Source organism: Synchiropus splendidus, chromosome 13 (genome assembly GCF_027744825.2).
Source record: "Synchiropus splendidus isolate RoL2022-P1 chromosome 13, RoL_Sspl_1.0, whole genome shotgun sequence".
Classification (NCBI taxonomy): domain Eukaryota; kingdom Metazoa; phylum Chordata; class Actinopteri; order Syngnathiformes; family Callionymidae; genus Synchiropus; species Synchiropus splendidus.
Genome location: NC_071346.1, coordinates 16972009 through 16990344, shown reverse-complemented (window position 1 = coordinate 16990344; position 18336 = coordinate 16972009). Strand labels below are relative to the sequence as shown.

At 40.2% G+C, this 18336-nt stretch overlaps 1 protein-coding gene across 2 annotated transcripts in view; it reads right to left on the bottom strand.

Moving 5' to 3' along the window:
- LOC128770143 (cadherin-18-like) overlaps window positions 1-18015 on the bottom strand; it is a 93347-nt gene extending 75332 nt beyond the window's left edge. Inside the window, exons 1-3 of one of the 2 annotated variants that reach the window (XM_053884444.1) lie at window positions 17871-17923; window positions 9675-9750; window positions 5024-6055 (exon numbers count right to left, since the gene is read on the bottom strand). In XM_053884444.1, coding sequence (XP_053740419.1) covers window positions 5024-5773 — 750 coding nt within the window. In that variant the 5' untranslated portion in view covers window positions 5774-6055; window positions 9675-9750; window positions 17871-17923. Of the gene's footprint in view, window positions 1-5023; window positions 6056-9674; window positions 9751-17870 lie in introns of both variants that reach the window. The other variant, XM_053884443.1, reaches the window with a different exon arrangement.
- Between the last annotated feature and the right edge of the window lie 321 nt (window positions 18016-18336).

Sequence of the window (18336 nt, the reverse complement as noted above, 5' to 3'; positions counted from 1 at the left end):
GTAATGCAACATTTTCCATTAACCAATGCTGGACTTGACCTTAAAAACAAATTATTTTCAGGTGTTTTATAAAAATCTCACCCTGGTCCATTGGTAAAAAAGCCCATGTGCCTCTTGAAAGACTCAAAATAAGTTCAGACCAGCTGCCACAAAAAACTCACTTGTTCTGCTTTGGCAAGGCCTGTGCGAAAAGTTGAAGACAGTAATGATGTCTGTTCTAGTGCTGTGCCGTCTGGAAGCATCATGATGGCTGTGTTTGTTATGAGATCAGTCAGCTAATCTGGTCAGGGAATACACTTGCTGCCAGGAATTAATAAGAGCTTACGCAAAAGTGTTTGGGCTACAGCTGGAGTGTGTTGGGTGCTTCAACAGCCCTGAGAGTTTAACAATTTGCGTATGTAGCAGCACACACTCACATGTGCACAAACGTGTGAGATGCTGAGCTCCAGCGCCATCCGTCTCATACGTCTATCATCTGACAGCCAGCTGAAGTCTGATACGTGTTTGATGTATGATTCATTTACTGCTTATATTCTAAAACATGCATTCTTTTTCACTGTCGCCTCCCCCCTCAATTCTTTTTTAAAAAAAAGCTAAACACAGCAGCATCACACACAACCATGATGCTGATAACACTGTGAAACCTGGTCTTCTTACTGTCACTCCCAGGCAACAATGAGAGCTCATAGATTTTTAATGAGAGCGGGTCTGCAAGGAGCTGGCACCATCCACACAAACATGAGCTTTCACAACCACATGGACTTGAGAATGGAGTGCACACGTGCATGCAGATACCAGCTCACAAAGCCTACTGTAGACAATCCTCTTTTTCAAAGACATAAGCTCATAAACAGACACAGAATTGCTTTAAAATCTATGCATACTAGGAAATCTCATGGGCATGCCACAAGCCCAACACAGACTCACATCAGATAAAAATAAAAAATATATAATATAAATATAATAAATGTTAAAAAAAAGTAATCATATTAGTAATGAAAATAATATCAATGCAAAATTGGCCTACAATAGATGACTGAAAGACATGACTGATTTTTCAGTATCCATGAGTTTGAGTGTAAAATACAGAAAATCTTCTAATAATCTTTAGCAGATTATTTGTCTGTAATACAGCATATTTAGTGGATACCTTCTGGTAAAAGTAAATCACTCTTTAATACTTTGACAAGAACATATTTGCCAATTCCACTGGCTACAGTCGGTTTGCAGAATATAATCTGTCACCAACAAGCTGGGCATCCACCTCCACTGGTGTGACTGGAAATGAGTTTATTAAAAAGAGGACACGTCCGGGTATATATTAACACATAGACTAGGCAATAAAACAAGTGCATCCAAAAGCACGGCCGACAATTCTTAAGAGAAACATTTCAAAATAAAATGCAAACATTACAAAAAAATGAAATAAACACATTTGCAGTAGGCATACAAGAGCACATTCAACAAAATAAGAGGCTGTCATGGTGCTATAACTTGCTTCTGTTTTAGTATCAGCACTTGAAATTCGACTGGTGTTTCAGGATGGCTAATCGCTGGACAAGAGACTCATGACCCCTACCTGTTGGTCCGACCTTCGTCAACCCAAAAACAAATGTTAGCCAAAGTAATTTAAAGCACATTTCCTGGAAGACAGAAATGCAATTTCTGCATTACAAACTCAATACATTTGAAACATACACATCATGGTGAATTGAGTTTGAGGGTCTCAACCTCTACCTGGTTGCCTTTTCTAGATTCCACAGCGTTTGTATGATTATAACGTTCAATTCCTGCTTATCTTATTCAAGTGAGGCAATTTTTGAACAACTATATTCTCTGAAATAGAATGTGAGCTCTTCATAGCACACATCTTCTTTCACTGATGGACTCAATGAAAAGTGTGTCCAAAAACAGGAGCTTATCATGTTCCGGCTTATTCTATCGCTTCCTATAATTCCCACAACAATGGAATTAACCTGTTTGAATTAATAAACATCACTTCCTGCGCAGCAATTCTCCCCCTTGTGGATCTTTGTTCTTCAGACTGTGGACACAGAGGAAACTCAGCCTCAAAATGTCACTTTCACTGCTTCCTCTCATATGCATGGGGACAGTGTTGTTTTTCACACTGCAATATTTTTATCCTTTTCCTTTCTTCTCTGTGTCTCCGTCTGTCTCCTGTTTTAAATGTTTCATCAGGCGCCAAAAAGATGGTCGTCTTTGTCTACACATGTCAGTGTTTATAAAACCCCGTCCTGGCACTGGCCTTCTATCCTTTCTTCACAGCTCAGTGTGTCCCGCTGTCTGTTTTTGTTTCATTCTGTGCCACAAGCTCTGTTGGCATCTACATGCTTTGGCACTTTCTTTCCTCTGGCGAGAGTTTGAAATGCAGTTTTCCAAGTGACATAGGATTGGTCAGCACGCTCAGGTTTTCCCTCACAGTTAAGAATGTTTTTCTAAAACTTGCCAAAAACCTGGTGAGGTGCTGAAAGTGTGTGAGTGTGAGTGGGAGGGTAATTACATATTTTTATAACATTGGCACATGAATGGTGGAAAAATAAATGTGTTTTGTGTATTTACATATGTATACAGTCAGTCATATTGAGAATGAGAGTACAGTATTTCCAGTTTACTCTTTAGTTTATCTTGTGATATGCATTGTAAAAAATAAATAAATAAATAAAGTAAAAAAAATAAATATCAGTGCGGTGCTTCAAGACAAATCCTTGCCTGGAAAATGCACATTACTGCAGATTTGGATGCTTTGTGTGGACATGCTGCACTTCTGAAACAATGCAGATAACTCAGATCAGAGAGATCGCTGGAACACACGTTGCTGTAAAAGCTCAGATGATCATATAACCGAACACATCATGGATGCTGTCCTCACAACGACCAATGAAGTTTGACGTCTGCAACTATATCATGCTGGTGTATGACACCCCATTTAACACTGCATATGTAGAACTCTGCTAACAGTGCAGTGCAAATGGTCAAAACCACATTAATGAAGGGAGTAAAACCCTAACATGTCCAATGGGAACATTGCAATTTGTAGAGGTCAACAGGAAACATTCCCATTCAGTTAAAGTACAAATCACAGTTGATGTTCAAATATAATGGACCAATATTGTGAGGTGCTTCAACACATAATTCACGTATTCTGAGTTACAGCATGGTTACTGCAAGACTACAAGCTGGTGAGACGTGTGACAGGTGTCTTCTTGGAGAGTACTACTGTTTGTGTAATGTCCTCATGTTAATCCCAGCAATGAGCATTACATCCTGTCAAAGCATCATTTCTAGTCAGTGGTTAAAGTTCGTAACTTGCTATTCTCAAGTGGTTAATCTGCAACTAAAGGTCTGTGCATGACAAGTGGATTGTCTTCATTGAGCTTGTCTTTTCTTCTATTTCAGTGCTGCAGTATGTGGTGTTATCCTTGTAAATAGTGTTTAAAATTGGATGGAAACTATAAGTCAATACAAGCAGTCATGCCACCAATCTGTGAAGAAGTAAATTTTCCCCTGTATAATCAATATATAATACAATGTAATATAATTCTGTTTTGCATTTTGGATTGACATCTTTCGGAACAACATCTGCACTGAATGGGCGTGCATCCATGCACTTGTACGTATTTATGAAATGAAATGAATGAAATGTACAGTATTTGAACAGTGGCAGAATAAAAACATGCATTGCACTGTTCGAATTGCCCATCTACTAAATATTAATGTAATTAATTTATTTTACTAGGCTCTGAACACATTCTCTTTTTTGTTGACTTTGATAGTGACAATGTTGAGAAATGACATATTGAAACAATTAAGAATGTAGTTTAGTTGTAGTTTAGTGCTCATGTAGTTTAGAGTTTATCCTGTTAACAATGAACAAAACAAAAATAGAATTTGTATTGTTCTGTCAGTATAATGCTTGGAAAGGCACTTTTGAAAGACTTGTTAGAAAGGACAAGATCCAGCTCCTGTCAAAAGGCCAAAAATTCCTTCTCTGTTGTGTATTGATTTGTCGCTTTTTACTTCTTCTATGTCTTTTGGCATTTCCCATCATTGCCACAGCCTCCACTTGAATGTGCGCGTCTACATGTGCAATCTGTCTGTGCTCTGGTGATCATCTGTTTTAAACCTTTGTGTTACTGTACCTTTTAAACTCCACCCATAAGCCGTTCACTTTTGGATGGGACACTACCTCTTAACCTCATCTTTGGGGAAAAAAATGACAACATTTGTGCATTTCTATTGACAGACTATGTCTTATGTGCAAACAAACTCCACTCACAACTGGTGAAATCGCACATTCAGACTGATGCGATGAGTGTTGATGGATGGCTGAGCACGAAGATGCTCCACAGCCTGACAATTTTCACGCAAGCAAAATAAATGGGATAGACGCCATCAGTGTTAGAGACATAGACGTTAGTTAGTAAAAACAAGTGACAAATGTGTTAGCCTGCAGATAGTTCTGCCTCCACAAGCTGCCTCTGCTGCATCTCTGAGAGCAGCATGGAACTGAAATAGCTGACAGAGAACGAATGATTTATCAAACCAACATTGTGGAGATTCATGCTGAAGCCATGTCATTGTGATGCACTTGATTCCTGTTACTCAGGTCAAGATTCATCAGGCCTTTATTATTATTATTAATTCAGGACAATTAGTGAATATGTGGATATGATTTCAAGCACATGCATCAAAGCATCTCCATCATTTGCGCCCTGTTTCCTTTGGAAATCCTGCCAAAGCCCAGAATGTCACTTCATTTTTGCATGACTCCAATTACACTCCATGTTTAAGTCTTATTGAGGATGATTTAAACATGCGCCCCATGCATACTGCATTTGCCATTTATTTAACTGGAAGAATGAACGTCTCAAAATACAGAGCAATATTTGAGCTTTGCTGCAGCTGCGAAATGATCATGTATTATTCATGATGTCGCTTTCAGAATATTGAGCACAATGTGGCTGTAGTTATGGATATAAAATAAATATGAGAATTAAAATACCTTTCCGACATACTGAGGGACCGGTCCAACTTGTTCCTCCAGAACAAAGAATTGGTTCCATATCCATCCTCTTTTTGGACGTTGTTGGAAATCCTTATTGGGCAGTGACTGGGTTTGGTTGGTCTGACCTCCACCACTCTTGGAATCAGATCTGAGGTTTGATGTAAGTTTTGATTTAAAACTGAAGAATGAGTCCAAACCACTTCTAGGCTTAAATGTTGAACTCCCAGAGTTTGGAGTGAAAGTTGGCTTGGAGTTGGACACAAAAGCAGCAGTTGGTGTTGTCACAGCTTCCTCATTTTGGCCTAACTTGGACTTGGACCTTGAAATAAACCGTGATTTACTTTTGGGATTGAGCTCTCGCTGAGATTTCCTTAGGTTGCTTGGTTTTGCAAACTGTATTCCCGCCACTGGCTTTGAAAGATTCTTGTTTTGGATTGGTAGACTGTTGACATGAGACAGGGCTGATGGGAGATGTGTGCTGGTGGGCGGGTAGTTTGGCATGGTTGCAATCTGAAGGTTGGTCCTCAAAAGCAGGTCCATGAGTGCTGGATTGGTAGTCCTTTGGGTTGGAGAGACAACCGGTTCAGGCAGTGATACGAGTCCTGGTTTTGCAGTCTGGCTGGGGATGGGATAGTAAAAATGATCTAGTTTCAGCTGGTCCCCATGACAACTCTTGAAGACAACACAAAGGAGTAACAGCAGAGGACATTTACAGGAAACTGCAGCCACACTGGCTGAAAGTCTCATTGTAAAGACAAAGAGGTCTTGAACTGGTGCCCCCTCTCACCTCCAATGTGTCATACCACTGAGGTCACAGAAGAAACCCAGCTGCAGAGTTGTCCACAACATCTGATCCACAAACTTTGACAATGCAACAAGGCCTCCATACTCCATGTGTTCAAATGTTTCCACAATATAAACACTTAAGTGAAGTCCAGGGAAAATCTCGAACAAAAAGCACAATGGCCGACAGAGTTGATTTATTCCATGTCAAAAAAAGCGGCGGTCACAGTTTTTCCAACTGGGGTCCTGAAAAACAAAATACGTTGATGGTTAAATGTTTGATATGAAATTGAAAAGAATGAACAGTTGAATCACAAGAAACAAGTATGTCACATCATGTGGAAAATGGAATACATCAGCATGCACCGCAGACGTCTGGTTTCTGCATCATTCTGAGACACAAAGGTCCAGTCAGACTTAAAGGGTCAGCTGTAAAGGCCTCCTTAGACGTACTCATTTTCTGATGCATTAGGACCCAGAATGTGCTGTGCATGGCTCTCACAGAGATTCGTCTTGCCCAGTTAAAGTTGAGGCACCGGTATAAGGGGATATCCCTGAGACAAAGTGTCATTCTTGTGCCCTCTACCGCCATAAGCAGTTCCTGCAGAATGGAACTACAGGCTGTGGTTGTCAAAAGATGGTCAGTTTGTTGCGAAGGAACAATAACCTCTCAAGGGGCTCGGTCAACATAAGTCTAAACCCTCAGCGGACTTCATCACAATCACAACTTCATCTGGAATAACAGTTATTCCAAGTGCCATGGAGAGTTTTTTGTATCATATCTGGCCTCCTGGAGCCATCACCCACCTCTGGTTGGATATCACTCACAACTCCACAACTCCACACCTCCGCTGCAGCCACTCAGTATGGAAACACACTCGAGCAGCTCTATCCCCAAATAAGGAATATGTGCAAGATGGTTTTAGTCTTAGGGGGGATATATTGTGCTTTTCAGTGTTTTAATAGTAAGCTACAGTGTAAAATGAGTCCCTTTAAACTAGAATGCAATGACAAAGAATAACTGCACCATCATGACCAGCAATGTTTGTATAACTAACATAAAGATCTCCAGATGATACATGACAAGATGATGATACAGGCTTGATGTGAAGACTAATGGATAACAGTTCTGCAGCAGACTCTTCTGAACCGACTCAAAGAAAAGATGAGTGTTGTCAAAAATGACATGACAAATATGTTATTTAGCTCAAATAAATCTGTATCATGGGATACATTATACTCATGAATGAACGACAGCGATATACACATGAGCCAATTCCTCACTCATTGATCGCTTCATCTGGACTGTAGCGCCTGGATCGTGAGCTCCGAACATGCTTGGGCACATCTGTCGGCTACATTTCCATGCCTTTTTTAAGTACAACTCTGAAAACATTAATTATACACTTTAAACAGAAAGACCTTCTGCTGCCTGAACTCGCACATCTGTGTGTGCAGTCTGTGAATTAATGAGAAGCGTGGTTGGAATATTGTGTGCTGTGTTCATTGTTTTAAACACTGTTTTTGTCACACTCAACATCTAAGGGTCCTGAATTGTTTTCTTACCAAGATAGAAGCAGTATTTTAGGAACAGAACACTGTTATTAGAGCTTGTTCATATGAAAATGGATTTTCAATCTGTAGCCGATTTTTTTTCTGGGCTCACTCTTATGAACAGAATGCCACAATAAAAGATCTACGTCCTTCCCACGGTTTTGTCAGTACAGCTTTGCCATTTAGTCGACACAATACTCAGTGCAGCTGAATATATAAGTGTCGATGTTCTGATCTAATAGGAGCTGTGTAACGGTTGGCAGAATGTCCCATGTTTTAATCAACTTTCACCCCCTTCGGATTAGGCGTTCTCGAAACATGAAAACAAACACTTATGATGTTGTCTCTGCAAAGTGATCCTGCTGCAATGTTTTCTGCTTCTGCTTATGTTTGTTTGTTTGTATGCATAATTATTCAGTGCGCACTGAGGATATGTCAAGACTGTGATTAAATGTGAAAGGCTTGTGTTTGTGTTCATTACGTGGGCATGTGTGTGTGTGTGTGTGTGTGTGTGTGTGTGTGTGTGTGTGTGTGTGTGTGTGTGTGTGTGTGTGTATTACCATTTCAGAACTAATTATGAAAAAAAAAAAAATGAAGGTAACCTCATCCAGCGGGTTTCAGTTTTAACACTGAGCTCTCATCCATATTTATACATATACATAGGTCATGCCACTACAATAAATAAAACACATTGATATTTGGAAGAGTTTAATGTCGCAGATGTCAGGAGTCCACTTCAAACTGAAGATGGCTCACATTTCTTTCTCTCTTTTTTTATATTTTTTTTTCATTGATCTTCTACAGCCCAAGTATGATTCAACTTTTCACACTGAGTTCTCATCTTCCGCTCTTACTTTGATGGACTTCTGATCCATCAACTTTGAACGCTCAGAGGCCAAATCACACCAAAACACATTTTCATTAGACTTTCTATTATGTTGTTCTGAGTCCCAGGCTCACCTCTCTCGTAGAACTTATGCTAGAAAGACTTCTGCTAAATTCAGTGATTCTATTCTGCTCAATTGAATGCTGTCCAGAGAATTGACAGACAGTAAATACACTACAAGTCAGAGGGTTTATTTTTGTGACTAAACCTTTTGTTTTGTATGCAGCAACCAACTTTTCCACTCACTAACATGCAATGGAGATGTGCTTTGATGCATGGAACAATGAACATTTCAGAGAATGGTTTAATATAAATTGGTACAACTGAGGGTTACACAGTGAGGTAGTGGTTTGCGCTCGCCTTGTAGCAAAAAGGTTGTGAGTTTGTTTCTCGGGTCGGACCGGTGGCCTTTCTACATGGAGTTTGCATGTTCTGCCCATGTGCACATGGTTTCTCTCTGGGTACACCGGTTTCCGCCCCTGAAGATGTTGTGCGTCGGTGTGTGTGGTACAACTGACCGCTGGACATTACGATGAAAAATAGATAAATAGTTCTGATGTAATCTGCTTTTATGAGAAATGACATGAGCCTCCCTTCAATGTCAACTTCTCTACAAGTCGGATGTTGAGTAATGTGCAGGGATAATGCTTTGCACATGACATTGATTTTGGCTTATCACTTTATAAGAAAATGTGCTCAAGCTGGTGTGTCGATCCCACGCTAGCGTTGGTTATGCAGAACAAAATCAATCACTTTCTATTATTATCTTCACCTCTTCTAGATTATTGACGACGGTTGCGTGGAGAAGGGTTTATTGCACAAGGACAGTCGATTGATCCTACAGCGAAGATGAAGAGGCATGAGCATGCAGTAAACCACAGATAAAAGCAAGCCTGTACAGTCATAACATTTAGAATGCTTTCCAACATTTAACCTTAATGTTGTTCCTGGCTGCCATATGACATATTGTGAACATTCACTTTCAATGTGTCAAGCATGTCATTTCACTTTTATTAAAATAAAGCACGACATTCAAAACATGTTTGTTGGTCACCAGCCACAGACAGCAGCGTGCTTATTTTCTTATCAGGTAATCTTTAATGTTTTGGTGGCTGGAACCTGCTTTGGTTCGATGCATTGTGTGTTCAAACGCACACAAAGCATCCTTGATCTCGGCCACCTCTGTTAATATCCTGTCATGCATTCGGCATTGTCATGGCATCCAAACCTGAACCTTATCAGCAAAATCCGTCCACCAAGACTGTTGTTGTGTTGTTTTTAAATGTGGATCACAGCCAAGACTTTTTGTGTTGTGTGTTACGGGATGTGTGCTTTGTAGCTGATTTCTGAGACGGATGGTAAAGCTGATGATAGGTTAAAATAATGTACTCATTTAAATCATCGTGCCACTTTGCCAGCATTTACCTGGACGTCTAATGTATTCATTTTCATTCTTGGCTCCACCCTGCCCCACACACCAGTAACCTTCACAACTCCAGCGCTGAATAAACAAATAAGAATGGCAGGATTTATCGCCACAGCAGGGATATACTCCAGCATATGTCACCATAAACATCCATGACAGTTCAATTTCAGGGTGGTGTCACATCATCAATCCTCTCTTGTAGTTGAAGGTCTCAAGCTTTAGGACATTTTCAGAATGAATTATCAGATACTATGCGTCTCAAATTTAGTCAGTTAGAGGTATTTCCTCTCATATACAGTTTCATAAACCTTGTAAGATCAATGGTACCATTCTCACAATAAACTGAAATCTCCACTGTCAAACTATCCAGAGAGCATAAAAATAAAAATGAATTTGTGTTTGACATTACAAATGAATATATATATCTATAAAACAAAACAAGGAAGAGAAGAAAACCCACATTTTTTATCAAATTATTTTCCGCTCAGTTTGCACCCTCACGGCTGAGTGCACTTGGAAGTCACTCGGAATAAAAGGGTCAGCTGCATGCAGCATAATGTAATATAGCATCTGTCAAACTGCACAAGGGAGCTGGATCGGAATCACAAACATTAACCACGGTTTAAAACCAACACTGAAGTCTTGCATATCATACAGTTTAGACCAAGGTTCACCAATCTTTCAACCTCTTTAAAACAGAGTTACTCTTGCTGACCATTACAGCTACACCCTTTTCAGTTACACTTCTAAAAGTATGAGATAAAAATATATCGATACGATTATGTGATAAAGAAAAGCATAACAAGGGAACTTAAACCTTTTTTAACAAAGGTTTTTTCCACTTCTCCTCCTCACCTCTGGTCAGTGCCGACACACATCATATCGTACAGTGGTGTCCTGCTTTAACTGAATGTTCGTGGCAACGTGTAATTTTCACTTCTCACTTTTGTTCAATTTAACTTTTAATGGCAGTCATTCTGTCAACTTACATCATAGACATTTCCATTGTGAATGGCACATCAGTGCAATTATACGGATGAATGTGACAGTTCAGGGACGAGGCCACCATCTATACAAGAGATTTAATGTGAGGCTTTAAGGGTCCAATGAGGTAAAATGAAGGGATCAGCCCCACAGACTCAATAACCAGACAGAATGTCTGTCTAAGAAGATTGAACATTGGAAGTGTGACGGATTTGCTGTTTAAAAGCTCAGGCTTTAATTGTCAAGCAAGAGAATGTGTGGGCCTTAGAACAGCGTGTTGACTTCCCTGAATAATGGCCTAACAGACTTCGATAAAACACGCTGATGATCATACAATGATACAGAACCTGCAGTCGGTGCTGTCAAATGGCCACACTTGTTGGAATGAAATTAAAAACATGTTTGATTTACGAGCTGTCCGGCCTCAGTGAGGGCAAATTCAGATTTGAGTACTGTACAACATAAACTATATCTATTCCACGACAGTTAAACTTATGAGTTGAGAGGAGAATATATAGCCTAAAGGTCCCATTTACTGTCTGCTTTTTTTTTCAGGGAAATTGAAAGTAATATAACCCCCAGAGGTTTCATTTTTAATTCTGCTCACGTCATGTGCAGTACAAGCTTATTTTTTCTCATATTGTTTTCAAATGACTTGATCTCATGTCTGGGTTTGAACCCCACACCAAATCACAACTGAGCTAAAACAGTTGTACGAGATATATTACTGTACTTAGTGGCCAATAAACAAGCGGTTTTGCCACTCTATTTCTTCCACATTCATTCATTCAGCTAAGGACACCTATAAAACATGATACAACATTCCCTGTACTTGAAGACTGAGTCTCTCCCCTTTGCAACAATTGTGCAGAACAATAGAGCTCGGTGTGTACTGTAGATTTAGCGGAGTGTCTTACCTGGGTGCTCATGGGTTTATTTGTTTGGATGATTTCATCACAGAAGTGAGATGTCTGAGTATGCCGAAAATAATGCCAGCCCAGCAAGATCAATCTTTTATTGGAGTGGTACGAATACAGTAACAATTTATTGTGAAAGTGAAAGACTTGATTTTCTTGAGCAGTGTGGTGACAGCAACTGTTCCTGAGTAATGCAGTGCATTCGCTTGCTCCATCTCCATTTATAAACTTCACAGTCTTGTTTTTAGTGTTCTGCCAAGTGTTTGACCTTTAGTTCTTGGTCCATTTCTATCCATCAACTGAAACAGAAAAAAGGGAAATCCATTACATTGTAAGTCCTCCTCTAAAAATGCAAAGTTGCTGGTAAACACCCCAAATTGTCAAGTTAACTGAAACAAAAGTACAAGGACTCCATTTTCCCCTTAAAAAAGAAGCCAACCATTGTGTGCAGTTCTGCATGTTTAGTTTGTGACACAGTGGTGGTTCCCAGTGTGCCACAGTCATCGTTCATGGATGATATTGTTTCAATTATCCTGTTATTGTGGTGAAAGTGGAAGTGTCTCCTCAGTGAGAAGTCACTCTGAGCATTAGGTTGTTACAGCTCGAGCGAGAAATCTGACCGTTGTACTTTTGTTAATGTTTCATCACTCCAATTGAAACCTGCAGGGGTTCACCACTCTCATTGCAACACAGTCATGGCAGTACTAGCCAGTATTCGTCCACTGAGACCTCACACAATTATCATGTCCAACAGCTCTCGAATTACTCCGTTGCCAAGTGGTTCCCAGGGATTGGCTGCAATTTGCTTTTAGTTGATTACAGAGAAGAAAGGCGACAGACTCTGTTTTAGCAGAAGAGACCTGAAGGTTGCTTTGTTCTGCACGTCATTTGAAAAATGAGGTCAAGTACAGAGCATCATCTTGACAGTGTAACACGAGGTGTGACAAAGTGGGTGAGAGTCACTCCGTTTGTCGCTCATGTAAACTTATCAGGCTTTTTTGTTGTTTTATTAGTTCCACCTTTATTCTGCATTGTGCGTATTATGGTTCCATTCAGTGGATAATGGCTAGTATTCTTTCAGATTAACAAAGTTGGTTTGTTTACTCGAAGTTTCACGATACAGGGTCACCAGATGGCACCGTCTGCTGGAAATTGTTTGGACTTGTTTGGACTTGAACAACTAATCCAATGAAATCTCATGTCATGTCCAAGAGTGCCTGGATTTAAGACACAGTTTTATCAACCCTGCAGTACTGTTTCATGATACCGCATTGACACCCATCACTACTTGTCTTTACTTTAGTCATTACAGCGTCTCAGCTATGCAGATGGAGATTTCAGAGTCATGAAAGGTGGAGAAATGAGAGTCCAAGTCAAGGCATTGCTGCTGTACTTTTGTTGATAAAATCTAATGTGGCATTTGAACAGAATTAAAGATGGATAATAAGTCAGACAAGCTCAGGTTTTAAGGGTGTGATATTCAATTGAACGACAGGACAACAAGCACCAGCTGGTGGCCATCTGTGAAGTCACACCGGTAAACCGTGGAACGTGTGTGGGAGACTGACAGCAGATCAACCTGCTTGCGGACGATGATGTATTGTGTTCTCTTGCAACAGTTGTACTGACCACGTCTGGCATAATGTCACAGTGGGTTGTTGCTTGGTGTTGATCTTGAGAATTCTGACATAACCTTGCGTTTATGACTGTTTTCGTAAAAATACAAAGACCCTTTGTGCTTCAAAATGTCACCAGAATATATTCAAAGTATTAAACTTTGGTTTTTCACAGTTCAGTATGTTTAGGTTGCGGCATATGCTGCTGTGTTCTTGTTTTTTGAACCCACCAGTGCCCTCTGCCACTCTTTAACTCCTTGACTTCACATACCAAACTAAGTGGAACCGCTTTTTTCCACAGAGAGAAACCCTGCTGAGAGTTTCATGAAGCTTCCTCAGCTTCAATGGCATAATTTTTATTCAGTATGAGTTGTTAGATGAGGTACTTCGGTGTGATGCCTTTTGATGCTGATTTTTGGTAGGTCTGATCGTAAAATAAAGTAGTTACCTGTGCTAAGGAGGTTTCATGACTGTCATTTTGCAAAATAACTGAATGAAATCTTCAGAAAACTGGTTATGGAACAGGAAATATATAAATAGAACCCAATGAATTAGCATCCTTTGGTGTATTTAAATGCGTTTAAGCAAACACAGTTCATGCAAAATCCAATTGAAATGATTTTTCGTCAACCATTTATGACCTGAAACAGATCCTGTCTAACCATGCCACACCGTCCAAGGGCTTTGGCAGCAACATCTTTTGGCTCCAGCAGATCTATCAAGGATAATTAGAAATGGATTAGCATACAATGTGGATGACTGTAATAGAGATTAGAGGGAAACACACAGGGGCTGTGACCAGCTTAAACGGAGTCACATCCCTCACAAATAGCTCACACAATCAGTCTCTTGTTCACTTCCACCGCCTGGGCAGAGGTCATGTTTTTGACGTTCGTAGTTTGTTTGGTTTGTGGGCAACAGACCAAACAAAGGCAGCTTTTGAAGACAGAAATGGGAACAGGAACAAGTGAGAAACGGCTGGTTTTGGGGCTGATCAGAAGACCCAGCTTTTTGATAAGTCTCTACTACTTTCTGTCACATGACTGAAGTGGTTAATAAACAAGAACAAGGCAGAAATCCTGACCTGAAATGTATTAGCACTGACATGTGGATATAGCAAGTTTGTGCTTTCCTTCATCTTTGCTGCTGCTGCTGCTGTGCTGATGGGGCTCCTTAATACAACTGCCACTTACTGTCCGTCTGAGCACAGTGCGTGACACAAAATTGTTTCAATACATCTAAGGCAATGATTTTAAAGTCTTCCGAGAAAATGAATGGCTTGCTTTGTCATGTCAAAGTGCCTTTCTCGTTTCATTCGACTTCATTTTGAAATGACCTCTGGTGATATTGTTACAAACAATAAATAGTCTTATACTGTGACTGGTCTCCTTTCAGTGGCTTCTGTTAGAATTCAGAGGTGAATTAATGGCAACATGCTTCTTAATATTGAGTTCACTTAAAAGCACCGAAGACGTAGCAAATAATGGTGAATTGTGTTGACAGAGTGATTTTGATTTGAAATGATAAATGAATGTTTAAAAGCCATATCATTGGAAAATCATAAGTGTCAGAGAAATAGCCGACCAAAAAAAAAAAAAAAAGGTTCCAGTCATGTTTTGAAAAACTTATGATGAGGCTTCATGAAACATTTTCAAGGTGCTGCTGGTTCAAAAATGATGTTAGGTTTCAATGAAGTGGTTATTAAAATTTAAGAGCTGAGACGGCTAGTGTGCTCTGAAAATGAAGAAACTATTTCAATAAGCCTCATAAGCCCATCACTAGAAAAACTGTTTCACAGCGTCACCACATTAGGGCCAAGTGGTAGCCATGTGTCTTGCTCAAGAGAAGCACAGTGGATCATTGATGCTTCCTTGTTTTTATGCTAACATATGTCTTTATGTCTCTTCGGTTCAAGCTATGCCTCAACAGTTTCTGTCTAAACTGCAATCTCTGCTGGATTGATTTTTTCCATCCATTGATTTGGAGAACCGATTCCACTGTGAAAGTGGAGCCGCCACCTTCAGATTTTATGTCGACCAGTGCTGCATGTGGAGGCACGTCTGTTCACAGACTCAGCATGGCATCAATACTTCTTGTGGTGTGGTAATAATACTGAAGGTTTATTTCTGCCATTCATGAGTTTCATTGGTTAACCGGGAACTTGGTGTAACAAAAACATCTGAATCAATTCCACCTAGGTTTGTTAATGAAAACACTAGATCACCTGCAGCAGACAATTTCACTCAATATTTTTGAAACACAGCAAAGAATGAACACAATGATCTGTGTGCAATGTACACAGTCATACATTCATATGTCAAATAGTAGTGAAAATAAAGGTGCTTTTGGAAAATGTCTGTGTCTGTGCTGTGTAAATTGTCAAAAACTACTGATGGGTGCATGAGGTATCATGAAACAGTATTGTATAGTAGATGAAACAGTGGTCTCATTTTCAGAGACCACTAGATGGCGCTCTTGGTTTAGAAATGATGTGAGGTTTCATTGAATTAGTTGTTCAAGTCAAGTTTACAGCAGACAGTGCCATCTGGTGGCCTCTGAAAGTCAGGAGATTGTATCACAGAAGCCTATCAACCATTCAATATTGTGTCATGAAACCTCCATTACCTACAGGTTTACATTTTATACTGAGAATATACATGTCTAAATATTAATGTTTACAGCAGACAGTGCCACCCGGTGGCCTCTAAAATCAGGGCATTGGATGTATCATGAAACCTCATCTGACCACCACTCTACACTGCTGTTCTGCTGTAATTTGAGCTTGTCAGTCTTGTGGCTGCAGTGCAGGGCCACGTTTCCAGTGTTGCTATTTATCAGAGCCACATGGTGCTCCCTATTTACACGATAATCTGTTTCAGTCCAAGATTATGCCAAGATGCCGTCACGTGAGTCAACATCAACAACTTTGGGCTGGTGTAGAACAGACACGGCAACCAACAGCTGCAGCTTTGGCAGCAATAGCGCTGAGTTTACAATATTACCGAGGTGTCACTGTGAATGAACGGTGTGTGGGAATTTCCCCAGGTTAATGTCTAGCCACTGATGGCTTCTGTCCACACGGCATTTCACTGACGTCTGCTCTGTGAAGAAATCATATCATGAATGCGTGTTTTGTGAAATTTACATAGACATTCCTGCATTGTTAAACATGTCAGCAGGACTGTGAGCCGTGTCATTTTCTAGATGGATCTTTTATCGTTTATTGTCTTTTATGGAGAAAAGCAATATCATAATCCTCTCCATCGGGGAGAGACCATATTGCTGATTGCTGTTGCCCCATAGCAGAAGTCAATGAACATTGTCTGGTGAATGCTTCCTCTTCTGCATTAATATGAGCTATAAAGACTAAACATGCTGTGGTGAAAATGAATAGAATATAGCAACTCAAACAATACAATCATCTACAGCTTGCTATACATTTTATAATAAAGTCTAATGCGTTTTAGAGTCTGTGCTTCTTCATTTACTTCCATTATATTAGTTAAAATGTAACAATGGCTCTTTCTTTGAACATGGATTTGATCAAGCTGTGAGCATAAATATGAAGGTCCCTATAACTAAGTTGACCACGTGAAGGTCAAAATACAGTTGAATGGCAATTATTGTCATTCATTCAATGAAGAATAACTTGACTCCAATATGATTTTTGTCCACTATCTGCTCCTGATTTGTGGGTAAGTATTGGATCCATGGGGGTGCAATTTGGCTTCAACGTGGTTTGGGTTTACATCCACTATGCGAGAGATCTGCTGAGTGGATGGCCCCACCAACAGCCAGAAGTCTCAAGAAGATATTGCTGCTCATCACATTTCAAATCACAAGTGTGGCCAAATTTTTCAGCAGGATGGTGTTACTACTCATCCGTAGACGGTGAAAGGAGCTCCTGGATTGGCCAGCTCAGTCACCACACATGAACATTTTAGAGCATGCCTGGGGTAAGACAACGTGTGAGGCTTGTACAATGAAGGCAAAGAATGTGAATGAACTTTGGGAGTTGTGCAGATCAATTCATTGATTACTTTACATATATTCATGTCTACTGGAAGTGACTTGTTATTCTGCAATTTGGATGCGAAGACTTAAATCTGTGCTGCAAGACAGCACCAGACGCACACATGATATTTTAGCTCTGTGGGTGTGAAAACATTTGGCAGCAGGAAGCACAGATAAAATATGTTACACCCAACCTTAAAATACAGTATTTCCAACCTCATGTGCTGTGAGTCCTCACTTCACATCCAAACATCCAAAACCTTCCAGCTCCAGAAAATCTCATGTGAACTTCAAGTCAAATACACCAAGCTGAGAGAAGATGTTTTAACGATTTGCAGCATGGAGCAGCTGAATCAGTTTGCCAGCCTGCGCAGCATTGATCATAGTCCACAGTGCAAATGATTTCCTATAAGCTCTGTTCTGCCTGGAGTCTCAACTCCACCAACAGACTGCTCGGTGTGTGCGCTTGTGTGTCACAAGCATATGTGCGCTCATTTGCAGAACACACTTCATGGCAACCAGAAGAAAAAAAAGGCACGCAAACACAGAAGCTTATACGCACACTCAGCACTTAAAAACACCTACACATGCATGTGACCGTGAGATGGCTTTTCTGCGGAGAAGTAAAAGAGAAAGCTGTAATGGATAAGTGGATAGTGTTTACCTCGCGCAGGAGAGAAGGAGAATGTGTTCAGACCCCCGCTCCTCTTGGTGAATGGCTCCCATCCAAATATCTCCGTCTCTGCTGATGCTCGCTCTGCATCTGCCGGATAAATGTCTCTCTCTCTCTCTCTTTCACTGAGGAGAATAAAGAGCGCCTCACTCCGCCTGTGTTCAGACTCCCTCTCTTTATATTCTGCTTTCCCCCCTCACTTCCCCTCTCTTGCTTGATGTGACACCAGCAACAACTTCATCCCAAAAGGACAGTCACTTAGTTTATATATATACATAAAAAAAAGAATCAATGAAACTGCTCAATTTAATCTCAAAGAGAAAAAAGGGAAGTGGATTTTTTTTTTTTTCTTTGTGACAAAGTGACCGTCTAAAGGACAGATGGCTCAATGAGGTATCATGAAACAGTATTGTAGGGTTGATAAAACTGCGTCCGCATTGTAGATGACGCTCTTGGT